The 13340-nt window shown below is 33.8% G+C and overlaps 1 protein-coding gene across 1 annotated transcript in view; it reads left to right on the top strand.

The window, feature by feature from the left end:
- The window catches only part of Arpc2 (Actin-related protein 2/3 complex, subunit 2), a 95829-nt gene extending 88168 nt beyond the window's left edge, over window positions 1-7661 (top strand). The window contains exon 8 of the mRNA XM_089085707.1: window positions 7474-7661. Within this exon, the coding sequence (XP_088941833.1) occupies window positions 7474-7498 (25 nt within the window). The 3' untranslated portion in view covers window positions 7499-7661. The remainder of the gene's footprint in view (window positions 1-7473) is intronic.
- Window positions 7662-13340: the final 5679 nt, after the last annotated feature.

Below are 13340 nucleotides of genomic sequence, written 5' to 3'. Positions count from 1 at the left end.
CTATTGGAGAACTTATAAGGTGTAAGTTCACGGCTTTAAAGTACGATATTAGATTTGACGCGGTCAACATTTATGACCATAATTAAGCCCAGTCCCATAAAACCTTTATCGCTACATTTACACTCCTTTTGTTTTCATATGATCTATCACTCAGATAATTCTTATGCAAGTCCTTTCTCCTTTCTATTAAACTCGAAGCTTTTTCACTAATAGTCTCAGCTGCAGTTCTAGCTTTCTTCCCTACGACACCTTCAGCAACTTCACAAATCATTTTTATAAAATTATTCCAACAATCTTCCACATTATCAAAGTTTAAATTCTCAAGTTTAGTATTCAACTGTTCCTGGAAAGTTTCTTTCAAATTCTCATTCTGGATTCTACCAACATCCTAATTTCCTAGGAGGTAGTTATCCTTCCGAAATTTGAGCTTTAATTTAACCCTTGACACTACCAGATGGTGATCTTTACTTTTAACATCAATAACAGCACTCCTATATACCCTAGTATCCTGTATTGATCCTGCCAGTCTTCAGTTTACTATGACATAATCAATAAGGTCTGCTGTCTTACCATCACGTGAATACCATGTTAATTTATGAGCCAATTAATGTCCAAACGACGACCAAACATGTTTGTTATAAATAGATGTTATACTTACAAAATTGCAAGAGTCTGTAGCTGTTTCTGTATTCTATTCGAACGCTGAATTCACCCAGGCTAGGATACCGTCTTTGCCTATTTGTACCGACCTGGGCGTTAAAATTTCCTAGTAAAGGCATCATATTTCTGCCTGGGACCCTGTCTATTTGCTGCTCTAACTGTAAGTAAAATTCATTTGAGTCACTAGTATCTCCGTCAGTCGGTTCTACAGGGACATATATTGCTATAACTGATACCCTGAACTTTTTAGTCATAAAATGAGCAATTAGTATTCTATTATTAATACCTTCCCAGCCTAAACAAGACTTAGCAGCTTCGTTATTCATCATGAGCCCTACTCCATGTCTATGTACCTCATCCTTCCTGCCTGAGTAAACAAATTCTATATCACCCGATTTCAGGCCTCCTACCCCTGGGATATGAGTTTCTGAAACTCCTAATAAGTCCAGTTTTCATCGTCTTAACTCGCCAGTCAGAATGTCGACACGATAGTCATTTTTTAACATCGGAACATTCTAAGCTTCAATTTTCCTGTTGTTCAAATAATTGAAATTATTTTGACCTAAGAAACAGCAATAATCCCGGATACCAGTGCAGGAAGGGGATCACATATCTTCTCAAGTCTACACCGAAGTGCTTAAGCCGGCCTAGAACCGGACAGCAAGAAGTCCCTGGGACCTCCATGAATGGAGACTTTGTGCAATCCTGGGCCCATCTTTGTCACAACATGGTTTTCAGCACTTGGCGATGCTCTTCTATCAACAAGAGTCGAAATCCTGCACAGACAATCTCAAGCCTGTTACTTCCGACTCATTATATGTTCATGCCTACAAATATTATGCTACTACGGGGAGGCAGCCTATTGTAGATAAATTAGCTAATAGATAAATTAGCTATAGTAGATAAATTAGGAAGAGGTTTTTCAGCCCAAAGACGCCCTTCAAAACATACCAAGCCCGCAAGAATTATCCATTGATCAGAATCCCGTGCGAATGCTGTGTCGTTTACTAGGCTATAATTTCCTCAAGGGGCGCCACTCCTCAAGTGGGATTAGAATTGACCGCAAGGTCCCCAGTCTTGCAGGTACCCCGAAAGGGTCGAGACAGCCCTTGCAGAGGCCATTGTCCAAATATCTGGATCTTACACCCTGCCGCAGTTATCCTCCTATAGAGGATCCTCCCGCGATGGTGTTCTGCATCACCCTGCAATTTAACCCATTACTGGGATTTAACCCATTACTGGATTTAACCCGTAATAGACGTCAAATAATATTTTTTACGTGTTTTTAAATTATTTTAAATGTTTTTACGTCACGTAAAAACAAAACAATAGTTTTGTTTAAGAATGGAAACAATACATAATAATAATATTCTACGTAATATAATATAAAAATAATTAAATAAGCTTAAATTGATACTAAAAAGTATAACCATGTAACTTACTACCTGATATCACAGCCTGGGGCGCATCTCGTGCCGGATGGGGCATCTGGTTTGAAATCCCATGGTAAGGAAATCTGGTAAATCTGGTGGGGCATCTGGTAAGGAAAACCCATATAAACAAATTTTTGTTGCATTTAGTAATGTTTTTTTGCACCCCTCCCCACCCGAAAAATAACAACTCCTTCCCGAACGAAAATCCTGGATAGGGCCCTGATCACAGTAAATAAAATGTATTTGCAGTACATATTTTTCCTACTTTCATCATTTAAATCAATTATTTAAGAACAATGTTATGTTAAATTTAGCCTACTATACCTATATCTACTTTATCTCTGTGTCTAGTGTTCATTTGAATTCATTGCATATTTAGTTAAACTGTTCTCTATAATGTATTTTCCCCCTTTCGTTTCAAGGACCATTGTCCTTTTGGAAGTGTTCAAGAAATCCCCCCCCCTTGACATATTTATCCTTTGAACAGTAATTTTTACTTTGCCTGCTTCCACTTTTCTCAGTTATACGGATTCTTGATTATTAGGCTTAATTTTAATAACGTAATGTAAATGTCCAAAAGCCAAACATAGTAGGTATCTGTTTTACAAAGGATGTTTTATCTACCAAAGTTATTTTTATGCATTTTGAAGCCTCTAATTGCAAATATATGTAGTAAATACCAACATCTTATTTTGTGTTTAAAGACGCTGCTATTTGTTGCCACCTTTAAGAAAAGAAGAAAAATGTTAACACATATTATTTGATTCACTAGTAGAAGCTAGAATATTCGATACTGTCAATTTTTAAGATCTAGGTTATTTTGAGTCGCAAGAAAAACAATAACTAATAAGCTATTTTTGCTGTTGGAACTAATATGTGTCTTCCTCTAGTTGATTTATTGTGCGTTTTTAAATCTTTTCATTTGCTATTTGAATTTATAGCTTGGATGTTATTATTTTGAAAATACGTACAACAAAGATTTCCCCTATTGTATCAATATTGTTTGTCGATACTTTTTTTTTACTAGCTCACTTTTTGCAGTTACGCACACTCTATAGTCCTTGAAAATTTCAGTGTCAATTTACAACTCTATTGTTACTTCTGTCACTTCTCTACTATCTTTTGCGTTTTTCTTTTATACCACTTCGATGTAAAGTATTCCCCCACCCCCTTCCATCTAAAAACAAAAATTTATCCTTTTATCCTATATATTTGAAAATTAGCAGAGCTTTTCATGCCCATTGCCCGTTCACACTTGAGGGTAATAGTTGCAGAAATAGATGTTCCCTAGTACAAAGAAAGCCCATAGTAGCCAAAATCTTAAAGAAACACTAAGAAAACACTGTTTCATAAGAAAATCTTGCTGTTAATGCTGACTCAGGAATGATTGCTATTATTTAAATTAGTAATAAAAAAGGATACGGCATTTGACTTTATTGTCCCTACCGAAGGTGCTGATCTCCGTTTCATGGCCCTTCAGCCAGGATGTGCAATTGGGGTTTGGGGGCCAGCCATCCTGTGCTTTCAAACACCCTTCATTTTTACCTTCCCCAAATTCCTTTAGGTAACCATTTAGAGCTAGGTCGGCTCTGGCTGAGCTTACAGAGTCACACCACTGAACCTCGTTCCAAACCAATTTAAATTGATAGTAAAAGTTTATTTAGGAAAATTTTTCTGAGAACTTTTAAAAAGAGACGGAAACACTGATAAGTCTCCCTTTTTCTGTTTTATTTTTCCAGTACTGATAGGGCACTAGAACATCATAGAGAGCTGTTTAATGTTATTTGGAATCTATTATTCATGTTTTAACGCTTTTTATAATTTCCTCGTGACAACATCATCATAAAATGCCTTATGGCACAAAAATCAAATTTTTGTTTTATTTCTGGAATGTAAAGGCTTGAAACCATAGAAGGTCTACCACTGAAATCCCCATGATTGAAAATCCTTATTCAGGTTTTTAAAATCTCCCTCTTGAATACTCCCCTACCCAGTCACCTTTACAAGTGGAAAGCAAAAAAAATGTTTTGGAAAAAGCCTAGCAAGTCATTGTACTTGCAGGTCATTGGAACATCGTAGGAGCACTGGAATTGATAACCTTCTATGATCCTCGCAATTACTGTTTTATTTCCCCCACCCCAGAAAGGTGTGCATCAATTGGTAACTGGTGTGATGTTACATAACACACTTGATCCGAAATTTCCAAATAAAGAGGCGATGGATTCACTATTCAAACATGCTTACAAGCATATTAATCACTACGGTCACAAGGGTTTTTTAGAATTTTTTCAGCAGACATTTTTTAACCTGTGAAGTATTGGTTGCTTCCCAGTACCTTTCAATTTTTCTTCAAATTCTTTCTGACTTTTGTTTATTCATAGACAGAAGACTACATCCTATTAAAATTTAAATGCAACCAGAGTAAAAGCTATTTCTAATGTTAGAGCTGATACCAAAATTTAATGAGCCTCCCTCCTCCTCTTTCGGTCATTAAAAAAACGTTTATAATATTTGACCAAGTAAGAGGAAAGAAATAAAAAATCTGTTCATTTAGATGGGAACTGTACAAAGTCCTACTTGAATGGAGTAATTATTAACTTTGCCATGCACAAAAAAATACACGCAAGCAGCCTCCTGAGAAGTGTTTTCACTGGCTGCCAGTAACAGAAATTAGTTGCAATTGCGGCTCTGCCGGTTCTCTTTTTAGTCCAAATTAGTTTAGCTTGCCCAAATGCGTAATATAAGTTAGAAACTCCAAACGAAGCGAGAAGCTTATTTTGAGCTTCTAATCAGTTCTATTTCAAACTTATTCTTAGGCCTTTGGTGTCTGAAGTTAGAAAACAATTCTTGCTTCATAATATGCGGAATAATTGTACTTAATGAATTTTGCATGCATACCTGCTATACTTCATCCCCTCTACGCTCCCGGAATGTGCAAATATATAGCCCAAATTTGTTTCTAAAGTATTATATTTTTATCATGCATAGCTATACCTTAGGATGAACCTGACTTCACTTCTTGAGTGGTCGATGCTATAACAGACAAGTACCGAATTTAGTTTCCAAACTCCTTTTTATAGTAATTTCTGCTCATTTTACGTTTCTTTTCTTTAAAGTTGCCTTTCTACTAAGTTCGTTTTTGTTGACGTTTCTCACATGTATTATCTAATAAGAACTTAATTGCAATAACAGTTCCAGTTACAACTCATTACAACACAAACTACTAAAAAATAAAGGAGTTTCCAACTAAACTGTTTTGACAACATTACCGTACTGTTTACTATCCATGCATATAAGTGAAGCTTTGAACCAACAGGACAACAAAAAGTAATTAAAGATAGCAGATAATTATTCTTATATTATGAAGTATTCTTTGAATAATAATTATTCAAAGATAGCAAATAGTCCTAAAATAACAATATAAGTCAACCTTCTGCTGGTGTAGGGGAAACAACCAGGTTTTTCAATCAGGAGTACTCAGGTTCATTCCCCCATGACGCAAGGGAGTGATATAGTTTCATTTCTATACGCTAATTTTTGAATTATTGTCAATATTTAATACTATGATTATTAATATTTCTAAGGGTGATCTTTTGCCCTTAATTTAAAAGGGTCCTTGCTACTGCAAAGAAACAACAATTGTGGTATTGGTCATGCTTTTTTAGTTTTAGCTTTTCCTTAAATATTCCCTCATTATAAATTTGCTCTAACTTAAACAAGTTGCCCATGGTTTACATTGTTTACATAAGGTCTTTTTTTTTTTTTTTTGACTGGAAGTAAACAGAAGCAAATATGACGGGAAACAAAATAAGAGTATTCTTCTCCCAGAGATTGGTCTGAAAGGCCAATATATATATATATATATATATATATATATATATATATATATATATATATATATATATATATATATATATATATATATATATATATATATATACATATATATATATATATATATATATATATATATATATATAATATATCTATATACATATATATATATATATATATATATATATATATATATATATATATATATATACATACATACATACAGAAAAAAAGATAAGAAACCAAGAATAAAAGAAAAATTAAGAAGTTTAAACTAATTTATCATTAAAAAAAATTCATCTTTCAATGCTGCAATTTATCTTGAAACAAATTAAGAATGTACCTTTTTCATTACTTTTCTGTCAACTGCGTTTCACAGAGTTTAGGAGCAACCTATATATATATATATATATATATATATATATATATATATATATATATATATATATATATATATATATATATATATATATATATATATATATATATATATATATATATATATATATATATATATATATATATATATGTTGATGTTTATGTTGAGGATGTTTAGCACAGTGGAAGCTATTTTAATTAAGAAGAATATGTATTCAAACTCTACTATTATAAGGCCATTCTCACAAGGATATTTGACTAGTAGTCCAAAACCTTTACAACATGAGATTTTGTCCTGTATTTCGATTTCTTTTTTTCTCGGAAAGAAGGCAAAAACAGTTATTCTAGAAAAATATTAGATATAAGTTATAATATTTTTTAATAAGTTAGTAATAATTTGTCCGTTTTGGTTGTTTTTCGTTTAGTTTCCTTAGTTGTGGCCTTTTTTGCGTCAACCAGTTGGTTTAGCCAATGACGGCATTGGTTCAACCGGCTTGTATGTTTAACGCAAAAATGGAAAAATTACATACAGTAGAAACTGCTTCGCAAAACACTTTTTTTTTACTTGTCATTAGGCAAAATATTTCAAATATAAAACATTTGTAAAAGTGTTATTTAATTATTTAGTAGTGGCTTAATTTCGTCAGGGTTTGAAGTATTTCATATTAAGCTTAATTGAGCTTAATTGAATTAATTCAGAGTAGAGGAAACTTAGTCGAAATTTTTGGAATTGATAATTCTTCGATAGAGCTGAAACCTCAAATTCATCAGCATATTCACGGGCTAAGTTCTAGTTCTAGCCGTGGCTTATTCTAGCATTACTGCATTGCTCTGAAAAAAATAAAAAAAAATTCTGTCCACAGCAACAGCGAAGCAAGTCCGCCTGGATTTATTTCAATTTTATTGTTCCAGTGCTTATAGTAGAAGTTTACCAAGCTTCTCGATAGAAATTTGTGTTATTTTGCATCAGGATTTTATATCTTTGAAATGTTCTTTTCTAGACTTGGCCTACCAGGCACAATTTTTAAACCTCCTTATGATTTGTTGATTATTGTTATCAATGCCATTTATTGTTACTTCTATACTCTTATTATTGCAGGAAAAATGAATGCATTGTTTGTGTTCTAACCATAATCAAATAATTTATAAGCTCGTTGTTCTATCTTAGGGGTAAAACGTTCAGACTTGACTAGCACCTTGATAGCTGCAACTGCATCGAAGACTATCTTATGCGTGGAATCAAGAGTGTCTTCTGAAGTCCGTTACAATTTTCCAAGATATATTTTTGGCTTTTGTGTTTTGATAAAAAGCTTTTGTACTTGTGCATTGGTTGTTTATTACATTTCTTGTGCTACACATAACTCTTGGCTTTTTTATCAACATGCGTGATTATGGCGAAGATGGGGTTGTAGCACACATTTTTCAGAGAAAATGTTAAGAGATTTTTCGGAATAAAGCTTGGTAATGAGGTGCCACCGGACTCTCAATGAATCAAGTGATTTAACAAACAAGTGGCTGAAATGGCTGGGTCGTGTTTTCCAATTGAGTTTAGATCGAATATCCAGAATAGTTGAACCAGATAGCTTGAAATTTGGTAAGAGAGGATAGATGCTCCAAAATTGTGTAGGATAAGATTGAAAAGAAAATGCAATAGTAATAATCTAATTTCTTACCGATTCAGGACAAAAACAAGCGGAGTATAAAAAGAAAAAAGTAAAAAAAAACAAATACAGACATTAACTACTAAAAACAGAATTTAAGTGCTAAGTAGATGGGTCAGCGGATGAAAAAGGCCGAGGGTAAAATCCGGACGTGAGAAATGATTTCAAATTCTAGGGGATTTTTCGAGTTGTTAAAAGCAGAACCTGTAAACAAAACGGGATGAAGACAGAGGATCGTCTGAAGTAGTTTCACAATTCCACAAATTTTAATAATAGCAACAGCAAAATTGTCTAATTGTGATGACAACCATTAGATAAATTTTTGCCTTAAGTTTGACAATACAGAATCAACATTTTTATGAGCCAAGAGCTAAATATTTCTCAAATAAAGTTGTGAATGATGCTTTCTCATTACTTTTGAGGGCTCCGCTTATTTACCATTCTAAAAAAAGGTATTTGCGTCTACTTTTTTAATAAAACGATGAAGGTTGTATATAAACTGATTACATTTGCAGTTGTAGTTGGAGGTAGTTTTCAGGCTTTTTGCTACTTCTACTAACTACACACCTCAGTGTGAAGCTGCCTAAGGTTATTACGGTACAAGAAACCCCTCCGGCACCACACTTTATTATAAGCTTCTCTATGTACTTCTTGCAATGGAATTCTTCCTCCCTCCAAATTTCTTCTTATCACTCCTTCCAACTTCATTTGAGGCCATCCTGCTTTTTACTCAATCCAAGCTGGATTATCAAAAATATTTTTTTATGCCTTTGCTTTTTCATCCATGAACTAAGACCTAAACATATTCACCTTTCTTTCAGTATAGACCTAGCAAAGACAGAGCAAAGCTTTTGTTGGTAATCAGCACTATCTAGGCTAAGTGACGGGAGGTTCTAAAGGTCAGGAGTAAGGCAACTAAATACATAAAGAAATCTCGACATAAAAATTTTCACTGTTTTCTATGTTGTTCTTGAATAAATGCTGCGTTTGCGTAAATTTTGCTGGATTAGCAGTCTTAATTGATCTATATCTTATTTAATTTGAAAATGAGTTTAAATATTCCTAAGCTCTAGGGAGTGTTTGTAATAATTAGGGAAACAATATAAGATCTACATATAAGAATGAACCGTCATTATCCAGGCACTAACTTGACTTCATTTGTGATATAGTCGAAAAACTTACTTCAACTAACCTACAGAATTATCAAACTGTGATAAACGCCATTTAGTTTTGTGCACATTTATAGTTCGTTTTTTGGCTAATCAATCCGCCAAGATCTTACGTGATTGAGCTTAGGTTTCGTTTTCTGCTTAATCAAAGCACGAAGATCTTAAGAGTTCACTGACCTACTCATAAGTACTGAAATCTAAATTTTTAAATGTAAATTAGAAGTATTGAACGCAACTGTCCATCCTTTTGCTATCTGGTCCACGAAGAATTTTATTTGATTAAAGCCTATTGTTGTTTTATTTTATATCCCAGAGTTTGTACAAGCAAAAACAAAACAGAAGAAGGATTAAGGCTTTCGATGTAGGTTAAAACTGAATTCTGTATTCCGGACCTTTTCTTAACGAGAAAACCACTATCTTCATACCCCATTAATAGGTAAAACATTTCAGACGTTCTTTTTAAATTTCATGCATTATATGCTCATCTTTATTTCCACATTTATTATAAAATTTCTATAGGCACAACCATGGGGTTGCGCTTACAAGAATATTGCCCATTAGAGGACTTTGGTGCCCGTTACTAATTCAGAGCATTTCAGAAGAAACTTCAAATCTTTCTAATTTTAGGGTGTAAAAATAAAAATGAATAAATCACGATTAGGATATTTTAGTTTAGATTTTGCTGTCACCAGTCAAGGTCTGTCTCAAATGTAAAAAATTGGATTAAATTGTACCAATCGAAGACGTCAACAATATTATAGAAAACATAAAAATGTAATGTTACATGAAAACATAAATATTACAGAAAATATTACAAAAATGTTTTGAAAACATTGAAAATTATATTTTCACATTTGATGTAGGAAGATGCAGATGTTTGTATTTTACAATAGGTCACAACTTGAAACATAACTTCTCTTGCAGAGGTTTTCCCCGGATCCAAGCTCTATAGAGGGGGACAAATTTCCAGCTCTATAGAGGGGGAAAATGTAGTCTCAAAGGGATCGAGTAATAGAAATATTAATGCTTAAACTACAAGTTTAATTTTCCTTTTTTTTAATTAAGTCAATACTAAAAATATTTTCATCATAAAACAACAAGTTGAGATCTACTCCGTTTCAAAGCAAATTTGAGCGCTAGTGCTTTGTCCAGTTCAACGACAGGCACACGAAAGCGAAAACGGACACTCGTGGTTGGAAATTCGCTTTTCCGCCTCTCACTAGAGGGGTTGAAAAATCACAGTCAAGAAATTGGCTTCAAAAGCTGGAATCAACACTAATTTGTTCTGGAGTGTTCACTATCTATTAATAAGTCTACATATCTCTTGCCAGATCCATCTACAAATATGAAAATCGCTTTTCCACTGCAATCTTGCCTTATTTCGCAAAAAATTGCCCATGGTGTTCATTTTGGCAGGTCTCATTTAAACTTTACGCTTGAAAGTTGTCGGTGTCATTTTAAACTCAAAGCTTTATGAAATGGATGTGCAATTAATGTTTTAGTCTCGTGCAACTGCGATTTTATCTGCAATTGTGACCTTGTTCTTCTTCTACATAAGATATGAGGCACAAACAGCAAAATTGAGGACTTTTTCTTCTTCAAATGTTTACGACGTCTGTAGAAGCCATAGCAGGATCTATTCACCTCTCCTTCTTCTCACAATTTCTTGCAACGACTATTGGATTCACTACTTGAGTTGAATTTATGTTAGCAAGCATGAAGAAAGGAGTAACGACGTTTCTTTAGTACCCCTATCATTAATCCGTAAATTATTGCTTCCAAATAGGGGGATAGGGAGCAGAGAGGCATTCCATGTATAGAAGGCGTGAAATGATACCAGTTGATTGAGGTTTTCAGTCTTCTAAAAATCGTTATTCGTAAAGGCCTAGAATATCGGCTCTTCTTAATGAGACATCTTAGAACAGAGACACATATTTAGATTGCTCATTTTGTAGATTTGCTCGTGTTTTGACAATTCATCCTCAGCCCCCATATAATGGTCTCATCTAGCCCTAGGCTATACAAAAAAAAAAATTACCAAAAAATTTATGGAATTCTTACTTTATAATATGCACCAAATGTCAATGAATCATATTTCCTTGTTTTCCCCATTTTTATCTGTTTTGAACCAGCTTTAACAAATTATTGTGTTCTTCTACGTAGCCTAGCGCCATATGAGATCATTAAAGGCTGGCTGAGGATGAAATGTCAAAAACTTGAACAAAATCATAAAAATTAATATAAAATTACCAATTTAGAAATGTGTCTCTTTTTGTTCTATTCTGTCTCCTTCTTTATTCACTAGATTGAATTCAAAGTTAAAATGCTTTGTATTTTCGGAAGTCTTTCAACACTTCCTGCATAAGGGAGAATTTCGGATACCCCATTGTCTGCGTTAAGTATAATAGCTAAAGGTTTCAGTTTGTAATAGAGCATGTTAAAATCGTTAGAATTAAACGGAGGAAGCTCAAAATAATGAGAAACCAATTTTGCTCAGGCTCTTAGAAACTTAGTTAAACTACAAAACTACACTGTAAAAAGTCCTTATCATTCCTTAACATGATTAGACAGGGAAAGAATCATTCATTATAATAAACAAGAAAAATTTGCCTATCTTTATTTAGATCAATAGAGTTAACATCATTCCTTAATAAAAGGTAGAAAGTGGGGAAAGAATGGGAAGTTCCTTAGGGGCATTTCAACCCAACTTTAATATTACCAAGTCATCTGCATATAGCCCAAATGATATACACTGTAACTGAAACTCAGAAATCCGCAGATTAAAAAGAGTGGGCTGAGAATGGCTCTTTTTGGCGAGTATAATGTACCCCGGACGTTCAAACGTCTTATTAAAAGGTCTGTCACTTAGAGATACACCTTGAGTCAGCTGACCAAAAGAGATAAATAGTCAATTGGCAGTTGTAAATACTATATTGCTGTATCGAGACTTTTGTTTCAGGAGACTTGCAGGAGGAAAATAAAGTGCGAGTTAACCTGGACTGGCACTTTAGAGGATTAGGGATGTAGGGGGAGGCGCTACGAATGAACTCCCCTTCAAATAGGAACATGTAGATTACATTAATTTAAGATCACCAGAGGTTAGCCACAACAAAGACAATTTGGTAGGGCTAGTATTGCATTGAATCAAGTACTGGTGTTTTCCTGAGAATACAACATTTTTCGAAAAGGGCTATTTTTTGGTTCAGATATGATTCAAATAGAAAGGGCTATTTTATGGTCAAATAGAAAGCGCTATTTTATGGTTCAAATTACTCTCTGAGTTTGGTTAAATATATTTTGTAACGCACATAATCGAAAGGAAGATAAATAGCTGTAATTATTTAAATCTGAAAGCTCATGTTGACAGTTTAACATTGACCGGTGCATATAAGGGGTTAGCAGTTAAAATACAATGGCTGATGCCTGAGGGTATGAACAGAAAATCGTAATCAATGAGAAATTGCTTATTTTGTACCAATGAAAGGAAAAACTGAACAAAAGACATTTTGTTCCAGGACAAAAAGTCCTCTCGCTAAAAACTAATAAGTGCATTTCATGTTTTGGCAGGGGGCAACATGGCTCATAAGCTTTCCACAGGAACAGTTTTGCTCAAACTTTTAAATGAAAAACAGCGAAACTACTAGCTGAATAAGTGCCCTCATTCTGGTATAGGTACATATATGCATTTGGCAGTGAAGCAACATCACACTCCTAATACAACGAGAAAAGGGCAATGCCAAGACAAACAAAAGGTTGGGATATTTCCAAGTACTTCTGAAGTCAAATTATTTCTGTAATTTTTTCAAAATTCCTTATAAATTTTCATGTAAATCCCCTCATGTGGCTGTTTTTTTCATATGAAATTCGTCCAACATCGAGAGCGTGTTTCAGCACCCGTCTTTCTGGGCCAAAAATCTAGAACTAAATTCCAGCTAGAATCCGGAAGGTTTTGTTTCAGAGGTCGCCTAAGAATTATCTGAAAGTCAAATATGCGGGGCAGTTAAAATTTTTTGTAGTGTTTTAGTGTTTGACAAGTTAGTTTAAGGCTGCTTTAATTTTAGTATTGTTTAATTGGCAGTGCTTAAGTATGCCACTAGGCATGTGCACTGTTTTTTTGTTGTTTTTTTTAAGACTGTATGTTTGAGTTGTTGTTTTTTTCAAACTGTACTGTAAGTATTTGTGTTTAAACAAAAATATCCTAATCC

The sequence above is a fragment of the Artemia sp. Qi Xiang Cuo genome, chromosome 3 (genome assembly GCF_049724085.1).
Source record: "Artemia sp. Qi Xiang Cuo chromosome 3, ASM4972408v1, whole genome shotgun sequence".
Lineage (NCBI taxonomy): Eukaryota > Metazoa > Arthropoda > Branchiopoda > Anostraca > Artemiidae > Artemia > Artemia sp. Qi Xiang Cuo.
Note: the sequence above shows the minus strand (reverse complement) of the source record. Positions and strands in the feature narration are given on the sequence as shown.